Below are 20678 nucleotides of genomic sequence, written 5' to 3' on the forward strand. Positions count from 1 at the left end.
TTCCCTACCCCACCCCACCCCCTCCCCCCATCTTCCCATCCTGGCGAGACCACAGGCATGCTCACGTGCATACTTAGTACGTACAGGTTGAATCAGAAACTGAACCCGGGTCCTCCATGTGGGCCTAGCACATTGTAGAGCAAGCAGCATGTTATCACTGCGCCACTGTGGCTGGCCTGAAAGTATTACTCAATGAGGGCTGTGACAGCAGCTGTCTCAAAAGGGACTGATCTTTAAGTCGCCAGGTCCAGGGCTCAAACCGTGGTCGACTACGTGGGAGTTGACATAGCCATTACGTCATCTGCTGGTCCCAGAAGGAACTGACCTTTTTTTTTTTTTTTGAGGAGGTTTTTGCTATAGGGCGCGTGCGCTCTCAAGACAGACAGAAACAGAGAGACAGAAAGCGAGAAATCACCTCCCAGAGGGGATGGCCACACCACAATCCCTTCTCCTCCATTCTCCTCTCAGGATCTTGGGCATGCACGCAAATGTGCCCGGCATGAGTTTAAGCCACCAGGTCCAGGGCTTGAACCACAGACGACTACATGGGAGTCCAGAGATGTAGCCATTATGTCAACTGCTGGTCCCCAGAAGGGACTGATCTTTAAGAGAGAGCTGTGGGTGAAAGGTGGAAGTGATTAGCATGCACTAAACATTATGGAAAGAAGACCTAGGATTGTAGGAATGGCAAAGTATACTGGTTAAACCAGAGGACATGAAGGTCCTTTGAGATTTCCTCATTCTTTCTGCGTAGTTCCTCAGAAAATGTGTTAGCATTGGCCTCAGACTAATCCAGGACCTCATTCTACACTGGAGAGAGACTGAATGCTGCTGGGGTTTTTTTAAGGGTGGGTGGGGTGCCCTAGGTGGACCTGCGTATTCAAGAGTTTGTTACATTATACTTCATTATTAGTAGATGACTTTGAAATCTTTGTTAAGTTGGTCACATAACTGAAGAAACGTGATTCTTCTATGAAAGAAAATAAAGGAGACTTGTTGTCGTTTACAGATACTAGTTTTTTAAAGAGAAGTTTATTTAGGTCACAGTTAAGAAGTCTGAAGTTCAGGGGCTATCTTCTGCGGAGGCTACGTGGCCAGAAGGCAGAATCTTTAGCAGAGTGGCTCTTCATAAATCTCTTCTTGTTCTCCTCTGTATCCATGTGAGCCCAGAAATTAGTATCTTTAAAACAGACATGCTTGGGACCAGCAGTTGGCATAATGGCCGTGTCGCTAGACTCCCATGTAGTGGACTGCGGTTCTAGTCCCGGATCCAGTGGCTTAAACTCACACCAGGTGTGTGTATGTGCCCAAGATCCCAAGAAGAGAATAGAGGAGAAGGGATTGCGTGGCCATCACCCCTGGGAGGTGATTTCTCACTTTCTGTCTCTCTGCTCTGTCTTTCTGGTGAGTGTAGGAGCCCTATAGCAAAAAAAAAAAAAAACAACCTCTCCAAACAAACATGCTCAGGTACTATTTTCAGTGTTTCCTCTTTAAGGCAAATTTTCAATATTATTTGCTTTCTTTATACTTACCATGACCACCCATAACACCTTTTAGCTAGTCATCTGCCTCTTTCTGTTTTTCATTTATTTAGGTAGCCAATAGTTTAACACCTCATCTCATGCCATAGATTACAACATCTCGTGGTTAATTAGTATAGTCCCTGGAGCCAGACTGCCTAGATTTGAATCCTGACACTGGCATCTCCTAGAAGTATAATCTTAGGCAAGTTATTGGATCCTGCGAATCTCATTGAGTTGTTGTGAGGACTGTGTGGGTTAATACATGTAAGTGCCTTGAACACAGTGCACGGCACATAGTAAGGACACAGTAAACGTTAGTGCTCATGGTGATGGTCAGTGGTGGTGACTTTATTCTCTATCCTAGATTTTCTGTGAAAAACATTAGTAACAAATTAGAGGCCACATGTTGATTGATACACAATACTAATTAGTTGTTTTTATGGGTTACAAACTATAAAAATAAATCATAAGGGTATTTTATTTTGTCATGAACACTCTTGTAGTCAGACTAGTATATGTTTTTAATGTTTTTAGGCAGCAGATTATGGCAGCTTTAAACTCTCAGACTGCCGTGCAGTTCCAGCAGTATGCAGCCCAGCAGTATCCAGGGAACTACGAGCAGCAGCAGATTCTCATCCGTCAGTTGCAGGAGCAGCACTATCAGCAGTACATGCAGCAGTTGTATCAAGTCCAGCTTGCACAGCAACAGGTATGACAGACACCCCCAGAGTTGAGCCTCAGAGAAGGCTTCTAGTTTCATTGGAATTCAAGTTCTTTTTTTAACAGTTGCCAATGAAGTTTACATTACTTAACCAACAGAGTATAAAGTAACTTTCAGGTTTTCTTTCAGGCAGACTTTAGCATTACACTGGCAGTTGTGAGAAGAACAACCTGATACTGAAGCAACAAATGATACAACTACTGTTATGCTGTAAGGGTATTTGGGAGTTGTATGGGCTGAGTGTCATTACAATGAGTCTGATATAGACCCTTAAGGTGCTTCTGGAACCATGAGAGCCTGACTAAATAGCCTTAGTTCAAGAGGTTTTTGTAGGCAGTACAGTTTCAGAGGCCCAGATAGCTTCCAGTGCCACAGGCCAGTTCTGCAGCTCAATCAGGTCCCTGTTGACTTTTGTGGTAGGCACCATAGCAGGATAGGGCTCACAATAACACACTGGTGTTTCTCCTCCAGCTCCCTACCCCTAAGTATAGGAGAAGGTGCTTTTGGGGAAAGAACATGGGACCAGGGCCTGAGACCACTTGGATTTATCCTAGCTTTGCCATGATCTCAGAGAAGTTACTTCTCTTTAATTTTTCTGTCTTTTCTCCCAGTCTGTAAGAATAGGACATAAAATCAAAACACCTGTTCTGTTAACCTCACAGGATTATCAGAGGAATAAAATGAGAAAATAGTTAATCTGTGAAAGTGTTTTGTACATATGGAAGATACTGATTTTACATTCATTTTATTTTTTATCTTGTGGAAGACATAGAATGCATCCTGAAACTGGGGCTGGCAAATGGCATGGTGGTTAAAGGCGCTGGACTCCCACATGGCCGACCACAGTTCAAGTCTCAGACCTGGTGGCTTGCTTTCTCACTTCCTCTCTCTCTCTCTGTCTCTCTCTGATCAAATTGGAAAATAATAATGATAATAATAATAATAAATAAAAAGTTAAGTAAAATAATTTTTAAAAAAAGAATGCATCCTGAAACTTAGCCTAGCCAAATTTATTTAATTTTGACTTATAAAGCAGTTAACCACATGTCAGAAAATCTCGGTAAAGAAAGTGTTACATTATAATTACTCAGCATTATGAATTACATCAAGTAGTCTTTGTTTTTGCCAAGCTCTTTAAATTTGTTGAATATATATATGCTTCTCTAAAATACCTTTCCCCTGCCACAAGTCTTTGGCATTGGCGAGAGGTTAAAAAGCATCACAGGTTTTGTGTAATCCATGGGAGGAAAAGAAAAGGTTGCTAAACCAGAATTTGTTCAAGGTAATTGGGATTTTTTTTTTTTTAAAGACTTTTGCTATAGGTTACATGCACTTGCCAGAGAGAGAGAGAGACAGAGAGACAGAAAACAAGAAATCACTCCACTGTGGGGATGGCCTTGCTGCAGTCTCTTCTCCATTCTCCTCTTAGGATCTTAGGCACGCTTACACACGTGCCTGGCATGAGTTTCAAGCTGCTGAATTTGGGACTTGAACCCCGGTTGGCCATGTGGGAGTCCAGTGCCTTAATCACTACGTCACCTGCTGACCTGTAAATGGTATTTTTGAGGGATTTCTTCTCTATCCTCTGTATCCTCTTTTTTCCTCCCTTCCTTTCAATTTGCTCTAGGGTACTAGTACTCACAGAGATAGAGAATGTGAGAACACACCCCACAGAGAGGATGGGTGCGATCCCTTCGCCTTCATTTCTTCTCTTGGGATTTTGGGCCTGCATGAACATGTGCCCAGCATGTTTTTCAAGCTACAGGGTGTGAGATTTGAGCTACACTGTTAGCCATGTGGGATCAAGCTGTCTTTTTATTTTATTTTATTTTATTCATTCATTTATTTTTAATGTGACCAGAGAGAGACAGAGGGTGAGAGTGAGAGAGAGGGGAAGTGAGAAAGCAAGCCACCAGATTCAGGACTTGAACCCTGGTCAGCCATGTGGGATCAAGCTGTCTTAACCACCACACCATTGGTTGGCCCAAGCCTGTTTTACTTTAGCATATCATTTTCCTTTTCTGCTTCCTTCATAACAATGAGGTTTGTTTTGTGTTTTTAATTTGCCAGAGGGCATGTGTACTCTCCAGAGAGGCATGGCAGCAGGGCATACACACTGCCCCTCGTGGAGCATGGTCACATCTCACCACAATCCCTATTCTGTCTCCCTCCTTCTGGGATTTTGGCCATACATAAACACATCCCTGTCATGGGTGTTTTTGTTTGTTTTGTTTCTTTGTTTTTGCCACAGGGCATGTGTACTTGCTGGAGAAAGAGAGAGAGAGAGAGACACGGAGGGAAAGCAAGAAATCACCCCTAACAGCATAGCCATGCTGCAATGCCTTCTCTGTTCTCAGAGTTTTGGGCACACACCCACATGTGTGCCCAGTATAGTTTTCGTTTTTCTTTTTCTTTTTTTTATTTTTTGAGAGAAATTTTTGCTATTAGGGTGCGTGTGCTCATCAGAGAGAGAGAAACAGAGGGACAGAAAGTGCGAAATCATTCCCCAGGGCAGATGGCCATGCTGCAGGCTCTTCTCCATTCTTCTCTTGAAATCTTGGGCACACATGCAAACGTGCCCAGCGTGTTTTAAGCTGCTGGATCCAGGAGTCAAATAGTGGTCAACTACGTGACCTGCGACCTAACGCCATGCCACCTGGTGGTCTAGCCCAGCGTGATTTTCAGACTACTGGGTTCAGGACTTGAGGTCGGCCATGTGGAAGTCTAGTGCCTTAACAACCACACTACTAGTTGGCCCCAACCTGGCATGTTGTATAAGCCACCAGGTCTAGTACCATCTTAACTACCAGGCTAACTAACCACTAGGCCACAAGCTGGCCTAAGTGTTTTGTTGTTTTTTGTTTTTTGTTTTTTTTAAGAAATATTTAAGTTTATTTTATTTATTTATTTTCATTTGACCAAGAGAGTGACAGAGTAGGGTGGAGGGGACTGAGAAAGCAAGCTAGCTGCCAGGTTCGGGACTCAAACTGCGGTCGGTCATGTGGGAGTCCAGCACCGTTTACCACCATGCCACCTGCCAGCCCCTGGCCTGAGATAGATAGTTTTAATTGACTAGCTAGTTTTGTTTTGTTTTGTTTTGTTTTGTTTTGTTTTGTTTTGTTTTGAGAAGTTTTTACAATAGGGCGCATGCATTTGCCAGAAAGAGAGACAGAAAGTAAGAAATCACCCCCAAGGGGGATGGCCATGCCGCAACCCCTTCTCCATTCTCCTCTCAGGATCTTGGGCACGCATGCACTCGCACCCGGCATGAGTTTAAGCTACCGGGTCTGGGACTTGAACTGCGGTAGACTATATGAGAGTCCAGCGATGTAGCCATTACACCATCTGCTGGTCCCATGGACTAGCTAATTTTAATAGACTAGCTCACACATAGTCCTGTTTATAGGTACAAAACTTAATGAGAAGAAAGTCAGATAGGCAGAAAACAAGATTCTTTTTGTTTGTTTGTTTTGTTTTGTTTTTTAGAGGTTTTCACTATAGGACGTGTGCGCCCCCCAGACAGACAGCCAGAGACATAGATACAGAAAGCGAGAAATCACCCCCCAGGGGGATGGTCACGCCGCAATCCGTTCTCTTCCATTCTCCTCTCGGGATCTTGGGCATGCACGCACACACACCTGGCGTGAGTTTTAAGCCACCGAGTCCGGGATGTGAACCGTGGTCGATTACGTGGGAGTCCAGCGACATAGCCATTATGCTAACTGCTGGTTCCCACAAGATTCTTTTATTTTCCTCTTTCGTTCTTTTGGTTTAATTTGCTAGCAAATATAGGCATGTGCTAGAGAGAGACAGAGAGACAAAAAGTGAGAAAGCACCTCTCATGGGAAATAGTCATGCTGTAATTCCTTGTCTTCTATTTCTGAGATTTGGGGCATGCAAGCACCCACACCCAGTGTGTTTTTCAAGTCACCAGGTCCAGGACTCTAACTGCAGTGTTTATGTTTAGGATCCAGTCACTTTACGTACTGTGCGCTGACCCTAGGATTCTTTTATAAGAAATTTAAAAGGCCATAATTGAGATTAGAAGGGTCAAAGACAGTTTATCAAATTGATTGATTGCCTCTGAGAAGAGATCATTAAAAGGACTGGGGAAGAGACAGAAGGGTCTCTGTCCTATAGAAATATTAATATTTTTTAAATTACCATAGGGGCATGCGTGCCAGAGAAAGAAAAGGGGAGAAAATACCCCTCCAAGTGGAGCGTGATCACATTACAATTCCTTCTCCATTTCTTCATTCTCTCTGGACTTGGGGCATGCACACACATGTACCCAGCATGTTTTGTAAGACATCAGGGCTAGGATTCAAACTGCAGTCAACAATGTGGGTCTGGCTCCCTTAACCACCAAGCAACAAGACCAGGCTGGTTATACTAATTTTTATATAAAAACTCAACAAAATTAGGGGGTAGTTACTTGATCAGATGTTTCCTAAATTGTTCCTATTTCATTCTGTGCTTTAAAAGTATGTAAATATATCATTGCAACCTATTGTATGTGATAAATGCACATTCGTGGGCAGTGGCAGTCTAGAGAAAGGGAGCTGTTCATTCTGCTAGGGCTTCAAGAAAGGCTTAGTGGGGCTGGCAGGTGGCTTGGTGGTTGAGGCACTGGACTCCCACATGGCCGACCACGATTCGAACCCGGACCTGGCAGCTTGCTTTCTCACTCTTCTCTCTGTCTGTCTCTCTGCAAAATTGAAGAATAATGATAATAAATAAAATTTAAAATAAATGTTTTATAAAAAAAAAAAAAGAAAGAAAGAAAGTCTTAGTAGAGGGGGGACCATTTGAGTTGGGGCTACTGATAGCAACAAAATCAAAATATCACCTCCTATTGCTTTCATGTCTACAGTGAATGTTCTGAGTGTGCTGACTTGTTTTGGTTGTGTGCACTTTTTCTTTCTTTCTTTTTTTTTTTTTTTGAGAAGTTTTTGCTATAGGGCATGTGCGCTCACCAGAAAGACAAAGACAGAAAGTGAGAAATCACCCCCCACTGCGGCATAGCCATTGTCCCTTCTCCTCCATTCTCCTCTCGGGATCTTCGGCACACACACATGTGCCCGGCTTGAGTTTAATCCACTGGGTCCAGGACTCGAACCGCGGTCAACTACATGGGAGTCCAGCAACATAGCCACTACGCCAACTGTGGTCCCCTGTGTGCACTTTTTCTGGAAGCTGGTACTCTTTCTAGAAAACTAATGTGGAAATTACTGAGAATCTAGGCCATGGAAGAGAAGGCATTTAAAAAGTCCTAAGTGTGTCTTAGCCTGTACAGCAACAGAAAGAGGTGTCGCTGTTTAAATAATTGGTTTGTAAAGGATACATTAAATGAAGTGTGTGTACAGATAGCTGAAACACGTCACCACCTCTAAACCATAGAATTATAAAGGCTTTTTAAAGTAATGTGTGTGTGTGTGTGTGTGTGTATGTTTCAGCTGTAGTGACATACACTTACTTGTGACCTAGTAGTTTCATTTCTTAAAAGTCATTTACATGCCCAGGTGCTAATCATCAGTAGAATGCAGGGCTGACACTGTGGCCTAGTGGTTAAGTGTGTGTGTGTGTGTGTGTGTGTGTGTGTGTGTGTGTGTGTCTGTGTCTCCAAAGTCTCAACAGGTTGGAAAAACTGAGGAGAATGGATTATGGTATGACTTCATTTCATGGGATGGGGGGCTTCCTCCTTCCCCTTCACTGTCTGTCTTTCTCTCTCTGATAAGGGCAAGTACCCTCTGACAAATTTAAAAAGTGAGTAAGTAGAACAGATAAATAAATTTTGTATTTTCACAATGGAATATACTACAGCATTGCAAGTAACAATGCAGAATTACATGTGACCTTACATATTAATCTTATAGCAGTAATGTTGAGTGAAGGAAGCCAAGTGTGGAAAAAGGACTTGTACTATATAATATGTTTATGTAAAGCTCAAGGGCAGGCAAAGCAAACCTATAGTGTTGTAAAAACAGTTGTTACCCTTTGGGGAAGGCAGCTGGAAAGGGTTCCAAGAACTATTCTGGCATGCAGATAAGTCTTGATCTTGGTGTTGATTTACATAGGTATGTTTGATTTATGAAAATTGACCAAGCTGTCCATCATATAAGCACTTCTTTGTGTGTATATTATAATTCAATTTAAAGTTTTCCCAAAAGTTACATAAATAGATACTAGAAGATATCATAAATACTTAGATATTGGATTATTGAAAAAGTTATGATGCATTTTTGCATAGAAAAACACAGAAAAAGGGAACCAGCAGTTAGCATAACGGCTATATTGCTGGACTCCCACATAGTCGACCGTGGTTCACGTCCCAGACCCAGTGGCTTAAAACTCACCCTGGGCACGTGTGCGTGCGTGCCCAAGATCCCGAGAGGAGAATGGAGGAGAAAGGATTGCGGTGTGACCATCCCCCCTGGGGGGTGATTTCTCGCTTTCTGTCTCTATGTCTCTCTGTCTGGTGAAAACCTCTCAAAAAAAAAAAAAAAAACTTTTTCCAACATCCCAATATTTTAAGTAGTATTAATATCTACCCATTTTGTTTTTGTTTTGTTTTTTAAAGAATTATGTATTTAACTATATTTATTTATTTATTTTATTTACCTTTAATTTGATCAGAGAGGGACACAGAGAGAGAAGAGAAGCCACCAGGTCTGGGACTTGGACTTGACCCGTGGTTGGCCATATGAGAGTCCAGCACTCTTAACCACTATTCCACCTGCTGGCCCCAGTATCTACTCATTTTGATTTAGAAGGGGAATGCTACAAAACAATATTCTTGGGGTTTCAGACATTTTTGTTCTTCCATTTGACTCTGAAGACATTTTTATTTCGTATTTATGAATACATATTTTAATGATATAATTATGTAAACAGTGGCAAATGTTCACTGAGAAAAGTTTTTTTTAAGAATTTATTCAGGGACCAGCAGTTGGTGTAATGGCTATGTCGCTGGACTCCCATGTAGTTGACCGTGGTTCGAGTGCTGGGCCCAGTGGCTTAAACTCACATCAGGTGCGCGTGCGTGCGTGCCCAAGATCCTGAGAGGGGAATGGAGAAGAAGGGATTGCATCGTGCCCCCCCCCCCCCCCCCCCGCCCAGAGAAAGAGAGAGGGAAAGTGAGAAAGCAAGCTGTCAGGTCTGGGACTTGAACTGTGGTTGGCCATGTTGGATTCCAGCACCTTTAATCACCATGCCACTTGCTGGGCCTATTATCATTAGTTTTTAATTTGACCAGAGACATAGAGAAAGAGAAAGGGAAAGCAAGAAAATAAGCTGACAGGTCCAGGACTTGAACTGTAGTTGGCCATGTGAGAATCCAGCACCTTTAACCACCACACCACTTGCTGGCCCCAAGAAAATATTTTGACCTCCAATTCCAATTCATAAAACCTATTTAACTATTTTTTTTTAATTCTTTGCTTTATTTTTTTTTTAAGCCTTTTAATTCTTAGGTTGGTTATTGTTTTTTTTTTTTTTAAAATTAATTATTGGGACCAGCAGTTGGCATAATGGCTATGTCGCTGGACTCCCACGTAGTTGACTGTGGTTCGAGTCCCGGACCCGGTGGCTTAAACTCACGCCAGGTGCGTGTGCGTGTGTCCCCAAGATCCCGAGAGGAGAATGGAGGAGAAGGGATTGTGGTGTGGGCATACCCCCCTGGGGGGTGATTTCTCGCTTTCTGTCTCTCTGTCTCTCTCTCTCTGTCTGGCGAGCGCACGCACCCTGTAGCGAAAACCTCTCCAAAGGAAAAAAAAAAGAATTATTTATATATTTAGTTCTATTTGCTATTATTATTTTTTAATTTGATGAGAGAGAGAGACAGAGAAAGGGAAAGCGAGAAACGAAGCTGCCAGGTCCAGGACTTGAACCATGGTCTGTCATGTGGGAATCCAGTGCTCTTAACCACCATGCCATCTGCTCTGCTGGCCCCTTAGGTCAGTTTGTTTTACAATGTGACTAATAGTTTCCAATTTCACAGAGATCATAGTTTCTCTGTAAACATTCAGTTTATTGATTATTTTTGTCCATATTCCGTGCCACCTGCTGGCCCCAAGAAAATATTTTGACCTCAATTTCAGATTCATAAAACATACTTAATTCTTGGCTTTTTTTTTTTTTTTTTTTTTTTGGTGCCTTTTATATTTTTTGGTATGGTTTTCTTTTAATTCTTAGGTCAGTGTGTTTTTTAAAAAGAATTATTTAATTCCATTTGTTATTAATTTTTTAATTTGACAAGAGACAGACAGAAAGAGAAAGGGAGAGCGAGAAGACGAGCTGCCAGGTCTGGGACTCAAACTGTGGTCAGCCATGTGGGAATCCAGTGCCCTTAACCACCACACCACCAGTGGACCCTTCGGTCAGTATGTTTTACAATGTGATTAGCAGGGGTTTTGTTTTATTTGTTTGTTTTTTTTGGAGAGGTTTTTGCTATAGGGTGCGTGCACTCGCAGTTTTCAGTTTCACTGAGATCATAATTTCTCTGTAAACATTCAATTTATTGGTTATTTTTGTCCATATTAGAATTACTGTTCATATTTGATTTGCTGGTTACTGTGGAGGCCCATATCTGATTTTATCATTCACAGCTTCTGCCTTTGTGAATTTTTTCTGTCAAGTTTCTAATTATAATTTTATCAAGTTTTTCCTTCTGTTCAGTTTTTTTTTTTTTAAGAATTATTTATTTAACTTTATTCATTCATTTATTTTTAATTTCACCAGAGAGTGAGACACACACAGAGAGAGAGAGAGAGAGAGAGAGAGAGGGTGAAAAAGCAAGCTATCAGATCTGGGACTTGAACCCTGGTCTGCCATGTGCGAGTATCCAGAGCCTTAACCACCAGGCCACCTGCTGGCCCCCTGTTTAATTTTTGGTTGTTTTTCTTTTTAATGGCCAGAGGCATGTGCTCACCAAATGGGAGGAGGGGGCATTCCCCCAATTGGGCATGGCCAACCTTTCTCCATTCTGTCAGGATTTGGGGCACACATGCTCATGTGCTTGGTATGGTTTTTCAAGCCACTAGGGCTGGAATTTGAACCATGCTTGGCCGTTTAGTGGTTAAGCACAAAGCACTATGGTATGGGCCCTCTTAATTTTAAGGACATATGTTGCTGTATTTTAATTGTTGCCTTTTGATAGTTTTATTTTGAATTGATTATTTTATTTTATTTAAAGAATTATTTTTATCTTATGTATTTATTTAATTAGTTAATTTAAATTTGATCAGAGAGGGACAGATTGAGAGAGAGAGAGAGAGAGAAAATGAGAAAGCAAGCCACCAGGTCTGGGACTCAAACCACAGTCAGCCATGTGGGAGTCTAGTACATTTAACCACCATGCCAACTGCTGGCCCCAGTAATTTTTTTTTTTTTTAAAGATTTTTGCCATAACGTGTGTACACGTGCTTGCCAGGGAGAGACAGTGAGGAGAAAAGTGAGAAATTACCTTCTGAGGGGATGGCCACACCAGAATCTTTTCTCCTCTGTTCCTTTCCTGGGATTTTGGGCATACATATTTTCAGGCTCCCAGGTCCAGGACTTGAACTGTGTTCATCCATGTGCATGTCCAGGACCTTAACCACTATGACACCTGCTGGCCTCTTTTATTGATTATTCCTACCTACTTTAATATTTCCTTGTTTTTCTAGTGATTCTCAGATCATAGAAAGGTGACCCTCCCTTAAAAATTTTTGTCCACACACACACACACATATATATATATATATTGTTGTTTCCAGATTTTAAACCAGAAATCAGTGATCTGCAGCAATTAGTTGGCATTTTAGTCTCTCCAGGTTGAGAGAGCAAGTAGGCCCCTTACTTGAAAGAGTGAAAGAGATGTTGTTTGGTTTTGCCGTCTTGTTTTGTTTTGGGTTCTAGGGTGTATACGTTCACCAGAGAGAGAGAGACAGAGAAGGAGAGGAAAAGTGAGAAAGCAAGCAACCAGGTCTGGCACTCAAACCATGGTCGACCATGTGGAAGTCCAGTGTCTTAACCACTATACCACCTGCTGTCCCCTGCCTGGCAATTTTTTTTTTTTTTAAGAATTATTTATATTTTATTTTTTATTTTTATTTTATTTTCTTTTTTTTGAGAGATTTTCACTGTAGGGCGCGTGCGCTCGCCAGACAGACAGAGAGAGACATAGAGACAGAAAGTGAGAAATCACCCCCCAGGGGGGATGGTCACGCCGCAATCCCTTCTCCTCCATTCTCCTCTCGGGATCTTGGGCACGCACGCACACGCGCCCGAGAATTATTTTTATTTTATTTATTATTATATTTTATTTGATCAAAGAGAGACTGAGACAGAGAAAGTGAGAAAGTCACCAGGTCGAGGACTCAGACTGCAGTTGGCCATGTGGGAGTCTTGTGCCACAGCCAGCACGCCACCTGCCAGCCTGGCATACTTTTACAGCCACCAAGCTAGGGTTTGAACTACAGTTGGCCATTTGAGATCTGTCTCTTAACTCCTAGGTTATTAGGCCAGCCATTTATGGTTGTCTTTGTTTTTTTTTTTGTTTGTTTATTTTTTTTAGTTTATCTCTTTGATGAGAGAGTGAGTTGCATGCATGCTCGGCAAGATCTTATTTCACCATGATCTTCCTCGGTTTTTCCAGCCAGCCAGGATCATGGGGGCACATATATCCACACTCAATATGATGAAGTCAAGATGGGATCCGAACTCCAGTTCACCATATGACACCCAGCCTTCCAGGGCAGTGCCCTACCATGTCGACCACCATAGCTGGGCCAGTTTCTATTATTTTAGTTTGATATCCTGCTACTAATATTTGTTATAGATAAGATTAAAAACTCATAAAAATGTATTAGTAATTAAGTTCAAGCAGAGTGCTTTAAGAGGGCAAAAGCATGAGGTCAGAATGCTCTCCAGGGTAAATATCCCATTCATTAGCCTTCCTGACAAGGAAGGCTGACAAGGAATCTTCACTTTCTCTCAACTCATAGGCAGCATTGCAGAAACAACAGGAAGTAGCAGTGGCTGGTGCTTCTTTGCCTACATCATCAAAAGTGAATTCAACTGTAACAAGTGATATGATGTCAGTTAATGGACAGGCCAAAACCCACACTGACAACTCGGAAAAAGAACTTGAACCAGAAGCCGCAGAAGAAGCCCTGGAGAATGGACCAAAAGGTACAGTCTGGCATATGTTCATCCAGCCCGATGTCATCATTCAGAAACTATGAAAAGCAAAGGTCAGGTTTGAGAGCAATTAGGTATTTGTGACTGTTGAACACTTTTTCATTATTTTTAGTCTGAATCTGATGTTTCTAATGACCTATAGAATAGTGTTAAAGAACAAATCATCAGTCTTTTAGAAACTTTTAAAACAAAACTTAACCTTTTGTTTTGTCTTTAGATGGATTGGCTGATTTTTGCTTTGTAACAAATTACACCCAAATATAACTGCTTACAATAACATCTTCACATGGTTTTTGTGGCTGGGAAATTTATGAATGGTTTAGCTGGATAGTTTGTCTTGGGGTCCTGGTTACATTGTAGTCTGGGTGTTGGCTAGGGCTCCCATCATGTGAAGGCGTGACTAGGACTACAGAAGTTGCTTCTAAAATGCTAACCTGGCTGGGAAATTGGTGCTGGCTATTTGCAGGAGATTTCAGTTTCTTGCCCTATGCATCTTCCCTATAGGATTGCTTGTGTGTCTTCAACAAACAGTGGCTGGCTTCCCCAGAGCACATGATCCGAGAGAATAAAGAAGTGACAGTGTCTTGGGACCAGCAGGTGTCGTGGTGGTTAAGGTGCTGGACACTCCCACATGGTGACCATGGTTCAAGTCCTGGACCTGGTGGCTTCCTTGCTCACTTTCTCTCTGTGTCTCTCTCTGGACAAATTAAAATGAATGAATGAATACATCAAATTTAATAAATAATTCTTTAAAAATTTTAAAATAGAAGCGACAGTGTCTTTTATGCTTTGACTTTGAAAGTAATGTATCAGCACCTATGTATTCTATTGGTCACATATGCCAACCTTGATAAATTGTGGGTGGTGACCTCACAAATGATGACTACCTGGAGGTGAAGATTACTAGGGGCTATCATGGACACTGGCTACCATATAAAATTTGAGACTAAAGTACCATATTGCCTAGAAGGTAACAGTTTTAAAACTACTAGCTGTTCGTGAGCAGCTTGATCATATATTTAGCAACTAATTGAAGGGTTTCTGCTGCAAGTGTACAGTGGTAAGGCAAAATCACACACATGATATGAAAATTGTAGCCATACTTTGATGGAGAAAAAGAGACATGAGTTTGAGAGCATGTAATAAGGGGGGTTGTGCCCTGGTCAGGTCACTAGAGGCTTTCCTAAGGGATGACTGAGCTGAAAAATCCGTAGGAAGAATAGGAGGATACTAAGTAAGACAGCATTTCACCGACAGTGGTCAGGGATGATGATCTGGTTCATACAAAATTTCGTTTCAGATTTTCCTTGTCTTTTTTTAAAAAAATAATTATTACACTAAACTTTTTTTTTTTTTTTTTGAGGTCTTTGCTATAGGGCGCGTGTGCTCGCCAGACAGACAGAGACAGAGAGACAGAAAGTGAGAAATCACCCCCCAGGGAGGATGGCCACACCACAGTCCCTTCTCCTCCGTTCTCCTCTTGGGATCTTGGGCACGCACGCACATGCGCCCGGTATGAGTTTTAAGCCACCGGGTCCGGAACGCGAACCACAGTCGACTACATGGGAGTCCAGCAACATAGGCATTACACTAACTGCTGGTCCCAACTTTATTTTTATTTTAATTTGACCAGCGAGGGACAGAGTGAGAAAGCAAGCTGCCAGATCCAGGACTTCACCTGCCATCAGCCATGTGGTAATCCAGTTCCCTTAACCACCATGCCACCTACTGGCCCCTGGATTTTGCTTGTCTTTTTAGAACAAATAACAAAGTAGTTTCAGAAAAGACCTTGAAATCCTTTGGTTTACTCTCCTCTCCTCCTCCCCTGCCTTTTTTTTTTTTTTTTTTTTAAGAATTATTTTATTTATTTATTTTAATTTGACCAGAGAGGGACAGAGAGAGAGCAAAAACCGGCCACCAGATCCAGGACTTATGGTTGTCCATGTGGGAGTCCAGCGCCATTAACCACCATGCCACCTGTCGACCCCTGCCACTTTTTTTTTTTTTTTTTTAATCAGGAGTGTATACTAGTACATCTGTCCTTTAGTATCTGCAGTTTGGTTTCAGGATCCCCACATCCCAACCCAGATAGCAAAATTTGTAGGTGCTCAAGTCCTTTATATAAAATGACATAGTATTTGCATGTAACCTATACACATCCACAATCTAAATGTTATGTGAAGAGCTGTTTTACTGTACTGTTTAGAGAATAATGAAAAAATCTGTACATGTTTCAAATAGTTGTAGTCATCGTGGGCCTGACTGCATAGTTCACTTTTCATATGCAGTTGATTTAACCTACAAGTATGGAACCATGAGTCAACTGTACCTTCACATGAGAGAAATGTTCTTAGACTAATTTAGGAAAACCTGTTGAGTGGTGTAGTACACATAGATACTACTCAGTAACAAGACATGGCTCTTTCTCTCAGTCTGTAGAAGTTCCAATCCTTTCTTGAGTTTTTGTGTTTCTTTGAGCTTCTTTAGAATAGCTCCTAGAACTTTGGGATACTCAGAGGTAAAGGCTTGTTTTCAGCAGGTGGACTACAATGAAAGTCTGATTTTCTTTGTTCATCTCCTAGGTCCAGATCTCTCCTTGCTAGAATGTCTCCTTAGCTTCAGTTAGGAGGCATCCCTTCCAAGACCACCCTTAAATCTATATGTGATTCGAGTGTTGAAAAAAAAATTCTCTCTGCGATTGTGGATGGCATTTGCTACTTTTAAGTAGTGCGATGACCTCTGAGTGTGTGTCATGGTTAAATGTAGTCATCTGGGAAGGTTCCATGGGATCGTTGTTACATTCTTCCAAGTCCTTGATCTAAGCTAGGCCATGTTATACTTTGTCCCCTAGTACAGCAAACCAGGTCGTCTATGCAGATTTTGCTGCCTACGAGTGAAGACCTTTTCTCTTTAGCTTTTGTAATTCCTGTTCTCTTTAGAATCTCTTCCAGTAATAGCAGCTCCATCCATGTGGACACGACCCCAGATCAAAGACTTTAAAGAGAAGATTCGGCAGGATGCGGATTCCGTGATAACAGTGGGCCGAGGAGAAGTGGTCACTGTTCGAGTACCTACCCATGAAGAAGGATCATATCTCTTTTGGGAATTTGCTACAGACAATTATGACATTGGGTTTGGGGTGTATTTTGAATGGACAGACTCTCCGAACACTGCTGTCAGCGTGCACGTCAGTGAGTCCAGCGACGACGAGGAGGAGGAGGAAGGTAGATCACTGGTCAATATTGTAGTTGTGTGTTTTTTATTGGCGAAAATGGTACCTAGCTCTCACATGCCAGCCATCCTTCCTGATTAATGCTTTATGGACAGAGAACAGTCTCTTCATTAGTGGAATATTGGGCTGAAAACAGTGTGAGAGAAGCCAGCCTCATGGAGGAGGTTAGGGTCTGAACATAATTTTTTCTGATCGTTAGGAATATCTCTTTGGTGATTTGACTGTTTACTGCTTTTTAAATACTGTTTTACTTATAGCCTTGTGTGTTAAAAAATCAAATATGTAAAATTAGTTGGAAGAATTTTAAAGGAGCAGATAAGAATTTCTGTCAACCCTGGAACTTACTTGAATTTCTATTTCTGGGGCCAGCCAGTGGTGTTGTGGTCAGAGTGGCTGGATCCCACACAACCAACTGTGCACTTTTGAGTCCTGGACCCAGCAGCTTAAAAGACACTGGGTGTATGTGCATTTGTGCCCAGAATCCCTAAAGGAGAGGTGGAGAAGAGGAGATTGCGCCATGACCATCCCCCACAGGGGGTGCTTTCTCATTTTCCTTTTTCTTTCACTTTTCTTCGTTCCCTCTCTCTCCAATGAGCACGTGCACCTTCTAACAAATTTTTTTTTTTTTTTTTTTAGAAATGTTTGCTATGGGGCATATATGCTCGCCAGAAAGAGACAGAGAGACAGAAAGTGAGAAATCACCCCATGGGGGGATGGCCATGCTACAATCCCTTCTCCATTCTCCTCTCAGGATCTTGGGCACACATGCACATGTGCCCGGCCTGAGTTTTAAGCTGCTGGGTCCAAGACTCAAACTGCCGTCAACTATCGAGAGTCCAGTGATGTAAGCATTACACTATCTCCTGGTCCAAATATTTTTTTTTTAATTATATGTTTGGTATTAGCTTTTGGAGAGGTTTTTGCTATAGGGCATGTGTGCATGCCAGAAAGAGAGAAACAGAAAGCGAGAAATCACCCCCCAGGTAGGTTGGCCATGCTGCAGTTCCTTCTCTTTCATTCTCCTCTTGGGGATCTTGGGCATGCACACACACACACACCCGGCGTGAGTTTAAGCCATCAGGTTCAGGACTCAAACCATGGTCGACTACATGGGAGTCCAGAAACATAGCCATTACGCCAACTGCTGGTCCCTGGTCATTATTCTTAAATCTTACAGGCATATACAGGAATTCCCCAGAACATCCCTTCTCTCCCCTAGAAAATTTGTATGTTCTTCCTTGTGAAAAGCCCTATTTTACCAGAATGTAGTTTTTAGATTTTATTTAAATACACAGGCAAAATCTGGTGTTTTCAAAGACAGGTGTAGGAAGTAGGTTACAAAAATATTGCTCATTAATTGAGAAAATAGTCACCTTAATTTTGCTGCTCAGAAAAGTTAGAACTTGGGGTTTAATACACACCAACTAAGCACTTAAATTACTTGGCTTGAATAAGAGTGATTTGGAGGGAGTGCCTGATGGCGAGAATAGAAAAGCACCATATCTCAGTTCCTTAAGACTGACCTTGCAGCTCACTTATTTTTATTTATTTATTTATTTATTTTGAGAGGTTTTTGCTATAGGGCGCGTGCGCTCACCAGACAGAGAGAGACATAGAGACAGAAAACGAGAAATCACCCCCCGGGGGGGATGGTCACTCCGCAATCCCTTCTCCTCCATTCTCCTCTCAGGATCTTGGGCACGCACGCACACGTGCCCAGTGTGAGTTTTAAGCCACCGGGTCCGGGACGCGAACCTCAGTCAACTACGTGGGAATCCAGCGACATAGCCATTACGCTAACTGCTGGTTCCTGTAGACTGCTTTTTCTTGAAGAGGGTTGGTAATGTTATTTCATATGGATTATATTAGGATAATTGAAAGTGATAATTGTTAGGGGTGTGTGGAGGGAGCCTAAAATTCCAGCAGCTCTTAAGGTATACAATTATTCTGTCATAGTACCATACCATGCTTTACTCTGAGGCCCCTAGAGTCATGAATAGAAGCACATACAGCAGGTGTGCCATAAACTTTTCTTGAAATTAAATTTAATATTCAGCTTTACAGAAAATAATACTAATCACTTTTTCACCTCTGAAGATGGTTTTAATTCTATAGAATTATCTTCATGAACCATCCAGAGTATCTCAAATTCCATTACATCTTGCAGATTGACTATCACTACAGATACAGATTTGAAGTCTTTCATTGGACCATTGGTCTAGGTTTGAGCTGCTAAATGTGGAAAGCATGTTCCATAGGCCAGTGTCCGTTGGAAGCTGCCCTGTCCTATGTGGCATTTTGTCTTTAGTAATCTTTATTCTTGAGTACCATCAGCAAGTTAAAGCATTGCTTATAAATATAACTGACTAAGCTAGAAATAAAGAAGAAAGAATGGGAAAAAAAAAAAACAAGGGTTGAGAGGGTACAGTAGATGGAGAAATGTTTACATCTCTGGACTCCCACATGGACAACTGTGGTTCGAGTTCTGGACCCAGTGGCTTGAAACTCATGCCAGGCACATGTGCGTGTGTGCCCAAGATCCTGAGAGGAGACTGGAAGAGAAGGGATTGTGGTGTGGCCATCCCACCTAGGTGGGGGGGGGTGATTTCTTGTTTTCTGTCTCTCTGGCGAGTGTACACAGCCTGTAGCAAAAATCTCTCTAAAATAAATAAGAAGTGAAAGAGAAGGACCCAAACAGATTGGTCAGGTGTCACTACCATTGTCTTGAGGTGCCCCTCAGCAACATCAGGACCAGGGACAAAGCCCTGTGGGGCCTTTCTGATGTATCACTGCGACATGTTAAATACACAGGCAAAATCGGGTGTTTTCAAAGACGGGTCTAGGAAGTAAGTCATAAATGTATAACCTTATAATTATTTAATTTTCGGGACCAGCAGTTAGCATAATGGCTATGTCGCTGAACTCCCATGTAGCCAGCTGCAGTTTGAGTCCTGGACCCAGTGGCTTAAACTCATGTCGGGCGCGTGTGCATGCGTTCCCAAGAGGAGAATGGAGGAGAAGGGATTGCAGCGTAGCCATCCCCCTGGGGGGTGATTTCTTGCTTTTTGTCTCTCTGTCTCTCTGTCTTTCTGGCAAGAGCACATGCTCTATAGCAAAATCCTCTCCAAAAAAACAACTATTTAATTTTCTGTTTAAAAGTTGGTTGATGTAATGTGTTTCTCCTTACCTGCTAGAAAACTTCCAGAACAAGATTACTTTCTCATCTGAGCCCTCAGGTGATGGTAGTTTTGGGGTTGTTGAAATACACTGGTTAAAAAATGACTGGGGTCCAGTGCCTGTCTTTTTTTTTTTTTCTTTCCTTTTTGGAGAGGTTTTTGCTATAGGGTGCATGCGCTCACCAGAGAGAGACAGAGAGAGTCAGGGAGACAGAAAGCGAGAAATCACCCCCCAGGGGGGATGGCCATGCCACAATCCCTTCTCCATTCTCCTCTCGGGATCGGCACGCACGCACACGCGCCCGGCATGAGTTTAAGCCACCGGGTCCAGGACTCGAACCACAGTCAACTACGTGGGAGTCCAGCAACATAGCCATTACACTAACTGCTAGTCCCTCCAGTGCCTGTCTTGAGGTGGGAACCTTGATATCTTTGATCAGAACTCTAATACATGTCCCTTAAATGGAAGACAACATAACCTTTACTTTACTATTCCTATTTATAAAATGTTTTACATCTAAAACTAATTTATTAAAACCTGTGTATTGAAAGTAAAAACAGGCGGGGCTGGCAAGTGGTGTGGAGACAAAAAGACAAAGCAAGAAATCACCTCAGCAAGGGTAGCCATACCACAAGCCCTTTTCCTCCATTGTGCTCTTGGAATTTGGGGCATGCATACACACGCACCCAGTGTGAGTTTTAAGCCGCCAGATCCAGGACTTGAATTGCAGTCCACTACATGGGAGTCTAGCAACATAACCATTACACCACTACTGGTTCCATAAAATAACTTTTTTTTTTAATTACTTTATTTATTATTTTTTCACATGAGTTTTGCCAGAAGA

General features: G+C 42.1%; 1 protein-coding gene across 1 annotated transcript in view; it reads left to right on the plus strand.

The window, feature by feature from the left end:
• Positions 1-20678, plus strand: part of ACBD3 (acyl-CoA binding domain containing 3) — a gene marked incomplete at its 5' end in the record, with an annotated part of 34198 nt that overhangs the window by 8124 nt on the left and 5396 nt on the right. Inside the window, 3 exon segments of the mRNA XM_006157250.3 lie at positions 2058-2232; positions 13230-13416; positions 16365-16649. Of these exon segments, the coding sequence (XP_006157312.2) occupies positions 2058-2232; positions 13230-13416; positions 16365-16649 (647 nt within the window).

The sequence above is a fragment of the Tupaia chinensis genome, unplaced genomic scaffold (genome assembly GCF_000334495.1).
Source record: "Tupaia chinensis unplaced genomic scaffold, TupChi_1.0 Scaffold000532_1, whole genome shotgun sequence".
NCBI classification, from domain to species: Eukaryota; Metazoa; Chordata; class Mammalia; order Scandentia; family Tupaiidae; genus Tupaia; species Tupaia belangeri.